The 13,253-nt window shown below is 35.3% G+C and overlaps 1 protein-coding gene across 4 annotated transcripts; it reads left to right on the top strand.

The window, feature by feature from the left end:
• Window positions 1–5,812: 5,812 nt before the first annotated feature.
• Window positions 5,813–8,353, top strand: LOC149567432 (O-fucosyltransferase 30-like). 4 transcript variants are annotated; one of them, XM_089820620.1, is made up of 3 exons: window positions 5,813–5,947; window positions 6,052–6,575; window positions 7,229–8,353. In XM_089820620.1, exons 2-3 carry the CDS (start codon window positions 6,127–6,129, stop codon window positions 8,313–8,315), a joined length of 1,536 nt encoding a protein of 511 aa, XP_089676746.1. In that variant the 5' UTR covers window positions 5,813–5,947; window positions 6,052–6,126; the 3' UTR covers window positions 8,316–8,353. The 4 variants fall into 4 exon arrangements, with proteins under 4 accessions (XP_089676746.1, XP_089676744.1, XP_089676747.1 ...); XM_089820621.1 differs by having other exon boundaries at window positions 5,933–6,181; window positions 6,266–6,575; XM_089820622.1 differs by lacking the exon at window positions 5,813–5,947 and having other exon boundaries at window positions 5,976–6,181; window positions 6,269–6,575.
• Window positions 8,354–13,253: the final 4,900 nt, after the last annotated feature.

The raw sequence follows: 13,253 nt of genomic DNA, 5'->3' as shown, positions 1-13,253 counted from the left end.
GTGCAAGGGCCCTAGGTCCTAAATAAGGTGGTCAAACACTAGGTAGGATAGTATAGAAGGTCAATAAGTGTCCAAGTTGACACAAGATAGTTTAGGCAATCTCAAACATGCATTTAGGCAAGTTGTTTACATGTTGTAATAAGGTTATAGGCAAGTCAAAGGTTGGTCAATGATTGATCAAACATTGTCAATTCACCAAAAATCTCCTTTTTTGTGTTTTATAATCTTTTTGCATATTATGGTATAGTTTTGAAGGCATGTGGAGTCTTTTATTTGAAGTTTGTGTAAAAGTTTTAAAAAATGCAAAAATTGCAATAAAAGTTGTCATGCAACTTTTTGCAATTTTTCTTGTAATTTGGAAGTCTAATAGTTAGAACATTATTTTGATAGAACGTGGAAGGATGAAGTTGTAAGGTCAAGAGTTGTGACCTATAAATTGATTATCTTCAACCTAGTCTGGGGTTGGAATAGTATTGTATGGATTTGGAATGAAATAACAATCCTTTTGGTGGGAAAATCATGCACAGTCAGATTAAATCTTTCTAAAATCTATTTGCAGAGTGAAAATCAATTATTGTTATGTTTTTAAAAAGTTGAGTTTCAATGATTGATGAATACAATAACTTGTTTTTGTTGAATAGGAGAAAGTGGTTTTAGTTTTGGATTTTATTAAGCATGTTGTTTACCCTACCTTGTAGTTAGAGTTTGAATGAAAATAATGAACATCTCCCGATTCCCATAGTGAAAACTCTTGATGGTTGGTGAGTAGAAGGGTATGAGGACGGGGAAGACATTCTTGGTTGGTATTTTAAAAACTCCCACCTATCTGTATTGTTCCTTCAACATCTGAGTCTCAAGTTTCAATAGTCAAACTATTGGACGTGCTAATAGGGTGTGATTACATTGTAGAGATTAGATACAAACTACACACAAATTTAATAAGAAAACCTCTATTTTTGCAAGATTTATAAGTTTTGTTCATTGTTTTGGTTATCTTTGAAGACAAGTTAATCTTGAATGAAACAAGAACATTAACCTATGATCTAATCTTCCACTTTCATGCTTTGATTGAAGGTTTCCAGAAGTGTTTCAATTCATATTTTGTTGACTATCATAATACTCTCTAGTGTGTAGGTAGTTTTGATGACTCGATTATGAAATAGTCATTCCATGAATAAAAGTTCTTGAGTCTCATGGAATGACTTGTTTCCAATATGTATTATAACAACTAACTATTCTACATGCATTTGTGAAGGAGGGAATGAAGTATTTTGGTGATCACCATAACTAATTTAAGGAATTTTACATTGAAATTGTTGGGTATGCTACAACAGTAGCACATTGGCCTTAAGGGGTGGCTAATTTTATGTTGGATTGTATCTACATATGTTAAGGGCAAGGTGTTCCATCCATTAGTTGTTGAAGAAAGTGTTGGGGAAGTATAGATTGAGAAAGCCCTAGTTTATAAGGGTTTTTTAACACAAATTGGGGCTTTTGCACCTGCAGGGTCCATAAATACAAATTCCTTTAATTCAACTCAATTAATGATATTGTAGAGAATCTTGAAGTTTGGGGGTAAGTTTCACTCGTAGTTGCTTTGCAAATCCATCATCTGGGAGGCCTAAATTGTTGATCAAGCGTTAAAACATAGTTTTTTTTTTCCAAAGTAACCCTATCTATCCTTTTTGACATGTTGAAGTATTCAATAAAGGGTATCTAAAAATGTTATATGTTTTCTTAGTGTTTTGGAAGTCTTAACAGTTATGCATTTTAGAAGCTTACTGGAGACCTAATTGGCAAGGCTACTAGGCCTATCTTGTGCATTTTCTAGTTTATGACCACAGTGAGTTTGTGGAAGGGAAGAACTAGTTGAATCACCTTATAGATGATATTTTAAGACCATTCAAACCACCTTGGATCATAATATAGGTCTTGGACAATCATATAGGTGTTGGACGCTTTAAAGGTCATTTCATTACATTGAAACTTGTGGATTTTTGCTTTTTCCTTAGTCTTGTTGATTCGGTCTTCATCCCACCATAACATATACATACATACATACATATATACATATATACATATATACATATATACATACATACATATATATACACATATACACATACATACATACAATTGCATATGCAATTTTATCACCTCATTTGACTAACTTTACTTTCAAACGAAAATTTATGAAGTGAAATATTTAGGTACATTTTTAAAAAAGCAACTGAATTTTTTAGTGGATACAAATATGATATTTTTGTTCATATGGATAATAACATTAATCATTGATCATTTTCTCACCTTTTAGAGGGTTGTGCATAAGACATTTTATTGGTTTTAGATTCTTCGTTTCAAGCTTTGGCATTTCAAACGTTTTTGAGGTCTTGTATCCTAGATTTATCATCTTTTCTCATTCGGTATTGTTCTTTATTTGATTATTCTATTCTTGATTTGCATTTTTAATTCTTTCTATTTTCTAACATTCTGGTCTTCGCCAAAGTAACAAAGTCATGGGAACTAGTGGCAATACTAACATTACATGGCAATCGATGAGAGTCTTATGCAAACAATATGGCTTTGTTTTATACCATGAAGGCATAGACCCATTTTATTATCACAGTCAAGGGCACTTTTTTGGTTTAGTAAACATGCTTTTCATATTTAGTTTCTACACTCCACAATTTCACAATCCTGCTTAACTTAAAAATCTTAGACGATTAGGTCTTTGTAGAATCCAATCGAGAAATTAGGCGAGATCTTCTAAGGGGGTTATCATACTAGCTCTATTGCTCTGACAAAAGAAGGTAAGAATGTGAATGTAATTCAAATGAGGTATTCTATGTCCTTTGTAAAAATGTTTTCCTATTTCCTGGGCTTAATTTGTAGATAAATTTGTTGCCTGAACTGCTTTTTATGCTTTGTGCTTTGAGCGTGAATGATGTGTAGAGGGTAATTTGAACGATGTCAGAGTCGCTGTAATTGATGGAAAAAGTGAAAATTACCTTGAACCCTTGCCCTAGAATTAAGCAAGTTGCAAACAAAATTACCTTGAACCCTTACCTTGAAATTAAGCAAGTTGCAAACAAAAGAGGATGAGAATGAACCCTTACCTTGAAAGCAAGTTCCAAATAGAAGAGGATGAGGAGAATGAAAATTAATCCATCAACCTTACCTTGATGGCATTGAAAAACTCTTAATTGGTCACTCCTGAAGCCTCCCGCTCGCACTTTGCCACACGAATAAATGGAGTTTCACTTTTTTTTTAATATCCCTGACAACTTCAAAATTTAGATGCCAAACTTAACTTTCATTGAAATTGTGACACTAAACTTAACTGTTGTCAAAATTTCAACATTGTCGAGATCAAATTTAAAAATAAAATAAAATTGGACAAGCCAAATTAGCTTGTTGTCGAAAATGACCCCCAAATGCACTAGTCTTAAAAGCTATCATGAACCCACAAAGTCTAAGGCTTGACCATCTCCCAAACTCTCCAAATAATTTTGATGAAGAAAGTACCTTGGATTTGAATTGGCTCTTTCATAACAAGAAGGGTTTGAAAGCTAATACCCTCCCAAGAAGGTCTATTCACCAAAAAGCTTGAAGACAAACTATGACAAAGGAGGATTTTCCAAGCCTCATTACTAGTTAAGGCTCGAATGACCCACTTGGCACATAATGCTAGACCTTGCTTTTGGGTAGACAAGAGGCTAAAACCTCTAGAGTCCTTAGGGAGGTAGCATAATTTTTAGTCAACTTTGTGAAAGCCTAGAGAAAATCTATAAAGAGCTTTATAAGGATCCCAACATGAAGAGTACTAGACATGAGTAACATCAAGAACTTTGGAACAAATCTAAAATTTACTAGCCAAAGAGAGAGGCTTGTCAATCCAATATTCAAGCATTTTTTCAAATTTTGCAAGGACTGCATTCCAAGGGTCCACTGTAGAAACTTGGAAGGTACAGGGAATGCTTAAGAAGCAAAAATATTCCCCATGTTGGATTCATTCCCACCCAATTTGTATAAGCCATGGTGGGGTTGGAATGAAGGATTGCCAACATCAAAGAGTTTTGTACCACTGAATAGTCAACATAGAAGCGAGACAAAAGGTGTCCATACACTAAAGAGCCACTTTAAGATTATCTTTAATGAGCATGAGGAAATATTCATCTACAAAATGCGCATTGACAAGATGAACACGTGACTCAGGTAGGGAATTCCTTTGACATTACTGAGAAAGATAAAATTAGCAAGTATCCAAACCCTTTGACTATAAGAACATACAAGGTAGGAGCTAAGGGACAACCTTGTTGATTGACTTGAAAATGCCAAAATATTGAGATAGGCAAACCATTAATGGTAATGCAAGTAAAGGCATCCCCACAGAACATCTAAACTAACTGAATAAAGCTGGGACCAAAGCCAAGAGCTTGAAGCATGGCTAAAATGAAAGGCCACTAAATGCAATCATAGGCTCTAACACAAATCAATCTTAAGAAAGAGAGTAAATTGTTTGGGTTTCTTGGCTCATTCCATGCCTTCCCAAACTGCAATTACAATATCCAGAATATTTTGAGACTTGATAAATTTAGTTTGCTTAGGTTGAATTAGTAAAGGAAGGATATGACAAATCTTAAGGGCAAAAGCCTTGGCAATGATCTTATAGGAGACATTAAGCAAAGTTATGAGTCTCCAATCACAAATATGCTAAGGATCTCATGCCTTAGGGATAAATTTAATATTACCTCTAATGATAATCTATCCCAAGGATTGAGAATGAAAAGCCTTAAGATAAACCTTGTGAAGGTCAGGGTCAACAGAGTCCCATAAAGCTTTGTAAGATTCACATGGGAAGCCATCACATCTCAGAGCTTTGTCACCTGCTATAGAAAATGCAGCTTCTTTAAGGTCCTAAAGAGTGAGCATCTTCTCATAGAAAGCCCTATGTTCAAGAGCAAGCCGAGAAGTGACAACAACAAGACAATCTTTTAGGGCTTGATCTCTATTAGGAGAATTTCCCTACGCGATGAACACCTACTCATAGTGCCAAACAAAAGCTTGGAGGATGTTAGGTAGTTCAAAGAGAACAACTTGGCCCTCCTTGATCAATTTGATCCCAATTGAGGTGTGTATGGCTTTCAGAGCCAAGAAAAATTCTTTAGATGCCAGAGCAACAATCCAAAGCCACTAGAAACAAGATTTGATCCAAACACCCTTGACAATGTAATTGTCAACAATTTTCTTCTGGCGCCGAAGTTGGGCACTCAAACTTGCAGATCCATATCAAACAGATTCAAAGCCAAGGCTTTAGTAGCTCCAACACTAGTACCAATTACTGAGCTAAAGCTAGTCGGAACCATTAAACATCCTAAAGAATCCCATAGTAAATGCAGAATGATAGAGGTAGATACACAATATTTTGACAATAGGACAAGACTGACTCAAGCAACTTTGCAAAACTCATCCTAGAAAAAATTGATCGATTTATTGCCATTCTCATCCTTTCAAAATTAAGTTTCATATATGAAATTACATGAATAATTTAGATCGATCCTTCACTATATGTCTAATCTACAAAAAGATATAGATAGCACAATCAATCTTGAGAATGAATAATCATAAAAGAGAAATAGAATGATATCATTAGCAATAACAATACAACACTCTAAATATAATCTTAATACAAAAGTTTAAATAATAATTAAAAATTGTAATTGAAAAACAAGTAAATTGTAGAATTAAATTATTTTACAAAAGAATGAAAAACTTAAATAATAGAAAAACATAATTATTCTAATAAGATGAAGTACACTTTAATCGAGTGCAATACGCTTCGAGTGTTTTCAAAAGTTTTAACAATAGATGCTATTAAATTCGGGGACCATTGCAATTACAGAAAACCTAATGAATCGTTGCCGTTCTTTCTGCAGGCGTCGATTTTGTAAGCCACTTAGTTTCAAATGCATTCTATAGAATAAGTTTCTGATGCATTCCATATTTAAGATTCAGATGCCTCAATAAGATGTTCAAATTCTGGGGTCTCAGATCACGGACGATATGAGCAATTTTGGTGTGAGATCTTGTGGGTACTGTCGACGAAGATCACGGAGATGAAAAAAAATGGATAAATGGAAGAAAAATAGCGGCAGAAACAAAGTTTGTAAAATCAATACAAGTACAATCCTTTCTCTATCTCTGCTCCTTTTCGTCTCCTTCTTAACATATTATTCTATACTTACATTAAGATCAACAAGTTCAGCAGCATTTATAGCAGGGGAACTCCCTCAATGCACCGCCAAGTACAAGCATAGGCCGGGCTCATTGAGGTGGCTTCCCAAGGACGAGAAGTACATGTGGTTTGCACCTCACAGTGGCTTCAGCAACCAGGTTTCAGAGTTCAAAAATGCTCTGCTGATTGCTGGAATATTGAACAGAACCCTCATCATCCCCCCCATCATGGATCATCATGCTGTGGCCTTAGGAAGCTGCCCAAAATTCAGAGTTAAACCTGCTCACGAACTTCGGAGTTCTGTGTGGGATCACATCAACTCTCTAATTCAAAATTATAGGTATGTATCCACTACAATCCCCTTGGTATATATATTTTTCAAATTCTTTGATTTGAAAATATCCCCTTTCATTGGATAGCCTTTCATTTAATGTCTCACTCTATTTAAGGATACCCGTTTGTGAATGCAATAACTTGTTTTCAGTTCCATTTTGGTTAGTTTTAGCACCCATCTCCATTTGCTTTCAGATTATCGCAGTCCCTTCCATACCCATTTCCATTTCTTTTGATAATAAGGAATTCCATTTACACCAGTTTTCACTTCTTTTGAGAATATATGGTTACCTCTTACAGTCATCTCCACTAACTCTTAGCGTTATGAATCCCTTTTCCAATACATAATTCCCATTATATATAATAATCAGATGCAACAAGTGTTAAGTGTTTCTTCATTCTCATGATAGATGGGTAATTAGATGCAACGAGTGTTAATTAAGTGTTTCATTCATTCTCATGATAGATGGGTTCTTGTGAATCGCTACTCATTTCCACTAACTTTCAAAAACACAAATCACATTTTCTATACATAATTTCTTCTTACACCCATTTCTACAATAATTCAGAATAGTAATTTCCTTTTTCGAGCTTTAGTTAAACTACTTCTTTACCCAGTTTCTTTGCTGATGGTAGGGGTTTACTTCCAATTCTTTGCAGGTATGTTTCTATGGTAGATATCATTGATTTGTCCGGGGTAATATCTTCATCTCTGGTGAAGGTAATTGATTTTCGCATATTTGTTTCACTTTGGTGTGGCCTAGATATAAGGTCAGCATGCTCTGGAAGTCTATGCCATAGCTTAGCTGAAGCTATTCAAGCCTGGGGCAGTTATAAAAAATGTGGGGAGCTATTGTCAGGTCTCATAAAGAATGCACCGCATTGTGTGTATGGAGTGGAAGAGGATTGCAGAACAACAGTGTGGACATACCAAGAGGAGTTTGATAACATAATGGACTCATTTCAGCCTGATGACAACTTAAGGATAAAGAAGAAAATTGATTATATTAGAAAGCGTCGAAACATAGATAAAGCTCTAGGGCATGGATCAAATGCATATCATGCCACTGTTCTTCTTTTTGGAACCCTCTTCACTGCTCCTTACAAAGGCTCAGAGCTATATATTGACATCCATAAGGCTCCTAAAGATGAACGGATAGCCTCTTTGCTAGAGAAGATTGAGTTTCTTCCATTTGCCCCAGAGATCATAAATGCTGGGAAAAAGTTTGCCAGAGAAAAGATAAAGGAGCCTTTTCTTTGTGCTCAACTCAGATTGCTGGATGGCCAGTTCAAGAATCATTGGCAAACTTCTTTTTCTGCATTGAAGGGAAGGCTGAAAAATGTACAAAATCAGCTCCAGGGAAAGCACAAAGCAGTGGATATTTTTCTTATGACAGACCTCCCAGAAACAAACTGGACAGAAACATATTTGGGAGACCTGGCTGCAGATTCAAGATCCTATAAATTGCATGTCTTGAATGAAAAGGACGACTTTGTTGTAAACACTGCTAGAAAGCTTATTACTAGAGAATACGGATTTAGATCAGGAGCTCCCCAACAATTTCTCAAAAGAGTTAGTACAAGTGGAAAATATCCTCCAAGGGTTTTGCCTGATATTCTTCTTTATATAGAAGAGACGATCTGTAGTTGTGCTTCGGTAGGTTTTGTTGGAACTGTTGGATCTACTATTGCTGACAACATAGAACAAATGAGGAAGCATAATGTATGCTCCATGTCGTTGGACTGATTTTTACGCAAATGATTAGTTCCTTATGTTCATATTAATTTGTCATTGTCCATTTCAAAGGTAGAGGTGGGCATCATTAAAACTCTAGGATCTTTTCTTGCTTTGCAATGTGGTTGATCTATTCGTTTATTTCCTTTCATTTAATCTTGATTACACTTATAGTGTTGAGGCAACAGACCCTACATATATTAACTTCATCTGGCAGATTGCAGTGTGTCTGTAAGAGCTAAAATGTAAATCTTTACTGTATACATGTGTAGTTAATTGTCTTCCTCTTATATTCTAGGTGTTTGCTTTGACTTAAGCTTTTATCTTATTCAGTGCTGTTAATTACGTAGCTCAAAAACCAGAACTATAGGTTTCTCTGCAGAAAACAATATTAAAAAAAGCCAGGAACAGAAAAGTAAAGAATAAACTTAGAAAATGGATACCCTAAACAAAATAGGTATCTTCAAATATTTACTTGATTCATGAACAAAAAGTAGATCATCAAACAGAGTTAACATCTCCAGCTATTTATTCAAAAACAACATCTCCAGCTAGCAGTCTTTGTCTCTGCCATTTGCAAATCCATTGCTACCTTTTTAGAACAAAAAACAAATATCTTTTAGTTCAAAATGGTTAGCCAGAAAGCACAGGCACCTACATGCCAAACTACTACACAAAGCCAAAGTAGGCAGCCAAACTGCCTGTTACAAATGGAAACAGCAGGAAATAAAACAGTCAAAATTAGCAACTACAATCAGAACTTGGGCAGAGAAATAAAGGGAGATGCTCCACATTAGTTGAAGTGTCAGGAAAGTTATTTTTCCGCAATTCCAAGTCACCCTTATTGTCCTTTGAAGCTACTTTGATATCTGTAATGCTACAAAATGTTGACTCACATACTCTAAGAGGATTTCAAGGCATTTTTAGCAAGGATTCTGACAGGGCAGAGAAAACTGAAAACAGGAGTTTACTGATATAATCACAAGCCTTTGAATTACTTGTTTTTGGCTGATCTAAAAGAGGAAAATGTGGATTCAAATGTAATTGATATGTCATTTAGGGGACTAACTAAGATACTTGTGAAAATCCAGGAAAATTTCCCCAAGCTATGAGACTCTAGAAGTAAACTTTGGCTGCAGTAAATTGTGGTATAGCAATTGACTTATTTATTTTATTGGCAATTTACTTATATGTCATATATGTATAATTAAGTACATAGCAAGCAGAAATGGTAGCCCAGAATGTGAATAATCAAATTTTCCTTTGCAACTAAAGATAACAATTGGATTTAGGAGAGACAACTTTAGGATCTTAAACATGTCATTTTCAAACCTTGAGCATCTTTTCAAAATCCACACAGTGAAAAGTTATGGTGTAGAGATCACTCTGATTATTAAAGTCAAGGAAACGCAAGGATACATCCTCAACATTTTTTGGGGTGCCCCCCATTTCCAAAACGTTTGAGTAATGTGGGATGCCTTGGGGGCGGCCCTAGGGTGTCCCCATATTGCAAAAAACTGCAGGGATGTTCCAAAAGAATAAAGGGGACTGCTTGCCGTCCCCAGGATGATCTGGGACATCAGACATTCCCACCTGTTCCACAAATGTCAAGCCATCCCATAAAAAAGTGACATGGAGAAAATAACATAGATAAAAATGAAGCCATGTCATTCCATTGGAGCATCTCTTTCCACACATCCAAAAGTTATGTTCTCTTTCACCAGTGGAAGACTTAAAATGATTCGGTAAACTGTTTTTATGATAGGGAATCCACTGCTCACCCAGTTGAAATTATAGTCTGTTTATCCTGTCATGCCCTATTATTCAAAATCATTTACAGGCTTTGATATTAAAAAATCTGTTCAGAACAGAACATAAGGGATGCTAACAATGTACTGAGCTATATTACTAGGAACTATCCACTAGCGGATTGAATATTGTCTGTATTCTGAAATTTAGTCCATAAATTAACACGTTGAAAAGTCTATTCTTGGCCACTCGTGATTTGGTATAATAATTTCCAAAGTCAAGGAGTATATCAAACTCTGCTAGAAACTTCAATGTCCCCTTCTCCTCAGTGATCATTCAGGTGTTGATTTGCCTATTCTTTCATCCTGGTAGGCTACTTCGGAAATATAAGGGATGAGAGGTTGGCATTGTCAATTATTAAATGATGGAAAAATAAATAATATTATTTTCAACCTATAAATTAATATTAAGGGAAAAGTCACTTTGGGTTATAACTTATGAATCAAATTATAAAAATAAAGTGACTTAATTTATGAAATAAATTCATAAAGGTCTGAATTTTCCTCCAGCATTGTAACAGCAGCAGGCTACTATGTCTGACATCCAAATTCTACAAATGTTTCAGCTAACTGAGTGGCAATGGTGCTTGAACACTTCCAAGGAGAACAAGTCCATCCAACTTAAAAACTTGACATGAAGCTAATGCAGCATAAACTTGCAGAGTTGTCTTTTTCAGATCGTTTGTTCTTTCCAGTATGTCATATCCATCTTGATTACAGCCAGTTGTATGTATATCATCTTTGATTTCCTGGGTCTTTTGAGCATACAGTCCTGTAGTGCATTGCTTGTCTGCAGAGCTAGCATAGCAAATTTCTCCAATGTTTTTGGAAGATCACCACTTGCTGTATTACTTTCTAGTAGCCTTCACCATTGGAACAAATATAACTGTACAAGTTTAAGAAGATCTAAATTTGCTGGCTAAGAATATGAGTAAAGTACTTAGTGCAATCTGAACAGCTGTGACAAATTGGTCTATTTGTACAAATCCAAGATGCAAAGACATCACTTTGATAGTTTCCAGCATTTCTTGGATGTGTCCAATATGACATAGCTGGTGTATGGTTATTGGTGGTTTCTACAGGGACAACCTTGTGAAAGTAACAGGCACAGTGCAGTTGCCATAAGAACCATGGTATGGAATTAAATATGATTGAAATCCATTCAAGTTTAAGAACTCAAACTGCAGCTACACACATGCACACGCGCACACTCACACACTCCCACACACACGCACACTCATACACGCACACTCACACACACACACACACACACACGCATCTGCACCTGCACCTGCACACGCGCACGCACATGTGCCCACGCACACACGTACACACACGTACACACACACATTACATCAGTGATAATAACTATAAGTTATAACTGTTGCCCGCTTATCAAAATTTTCTTTTCTTCACAGATTTTCTCTCAATTCACTAATTCTTGCAGAAGACCAATTTAATTCCTTTTCAACTAAAATTTTTGGACGCTAATGATTGTTAGCTCCTAACAGCTGACATATCCTCAATATAAGCCAATACATCCTGGTCATTAGCATTGACTTTCCCATCTGTCTCAATGCCAAATTTCTCATGATGAACAAATTCAGGGAACCGTTTTTATATTGCCACTCTTTTTTCAGTAGCCTTCCTCATAATGTCATCTGTGTTGAATTCTTTGGATATATCATATATCACAATCAGCACGGCCACTATCTTAAACCATCATCTAGGAACAATTTTGGACACAAGAGGAAGGATCTCGACATCTTTTTCCACAAATTGGAGCCTTAACATTTTCATCACTGTTGTGAGGCTTCCCACGGTGACAAGAGCTTTATAATGACATTGTATGAGACTGGTGCAATAAATCTTTGCCACTAGTATTTTTGTAATTTTTTGAGGTGTAATCCAAAGGGCAGTCAAAGTGTTTCGTTCTTGATTCCGATTTGGAGGTTTTTGAAAGATTTGTATTTAACATCACCATTATTGTGATTCAGACTTTCAGAATTAAGATTTTAAAGTGGAGCAAGAGGCAAGTGTGGCATCCATCACAATTTTTTCCCCATCAATGTAGTTATTTGGTAGATCAGTCTACCAAATAGCTGCTGCTCCGGTCTCTTCTTTCTCTTTGTTTTTCTTTTCCCCAGACGCCATTTGGTGCTCCTGCTGTTAGCTGGTTTCTTCTGTTGTACTTTGGCAGTCCCTTAAATCCTCATTGTGGTCTCTTGTCAGACATTAATTATCTTATCTTTTTCTCACATGGCAATGACTTTTATCTTTTTAAGGTTTGAAATCATGATAGGTGTTTTCTAGACAGAAATCACTGGGATATCTTTCTACTTGCTGTTAAAGGTAGAAACAATAATGCATCCATTGGATGCCGTTTCTTTTATTACTTAAGCAGTTTTAGCCAATCATCATAAACATTAATTTTTTGAACAATAACTCTATAGTCCACAATAATTTTGAAAATGCCATCTTTTAAAAATATTTTTAAAATTGTCATTTATCTTTTTTCTAGTGGTTTATGTTTGAAATATTATTATGGTGAAATAATGAATGTGTTATTAAACAAAGATCATAAATGATCTATATATACAAGTATACACAAGAATGTTTTTATAATAAACAAAGAGAGATAGAAACATCCTGAAGAGAGAGAAAATTTCCATATTGAACAGAGAGAGAATATGGAAACATAGAAGAAGAGTGACCATTAGAAATAGAAGTAAATCTCTGGAAGAGAGAGGAACAAAAATAGAGAGATTTAACTCTAATAAATATTTACTAGATAAATTAAATGATTATTTATCTTTTTTTATTTTAAAAATTGAATAATCTGAATCACATTACAAAATAAATCCTGTAATAGTTTTCAGATCAGCGTCTATATCTTCAACTAGCTGATTACAAGTGCAAAATCAGCAGATATGGGAAATACAAAAAGTTACAAGTTCACAACAGATTTACACAATGACGAGGATATCAAAAAGACATAACATAGACTCTTTTCACTTTCCTGCTTTCATCAAACTTGTCCCACTTGAGCTGTCCTAGTGGGAGAGACACCCAAGATAGATCCTTATTTGAGTTGACTGCTTCAATATCTGTGCCTCTATCACGTTGAAGTAGAATTTTGGAA

This window comes from Cupressus sempervirens, chromosome 3, assembly GCF_028749045.1.
Source record: "Cupressus sempervirens isolate cs-2001-9-10 chromosome 3, ASM2874904v1, whole genome shotgun sequence".
NCBI classification, from domain to species: Eukaryota; Viridiplantae; Streptophyta; class Pinopsida; order Cupressales; family Cupressaceae; genus Cupressus; species Cupressus sempervirens.
This window is presented reverse-complemented; position numbering and strand designations above follow the sequence as displayed.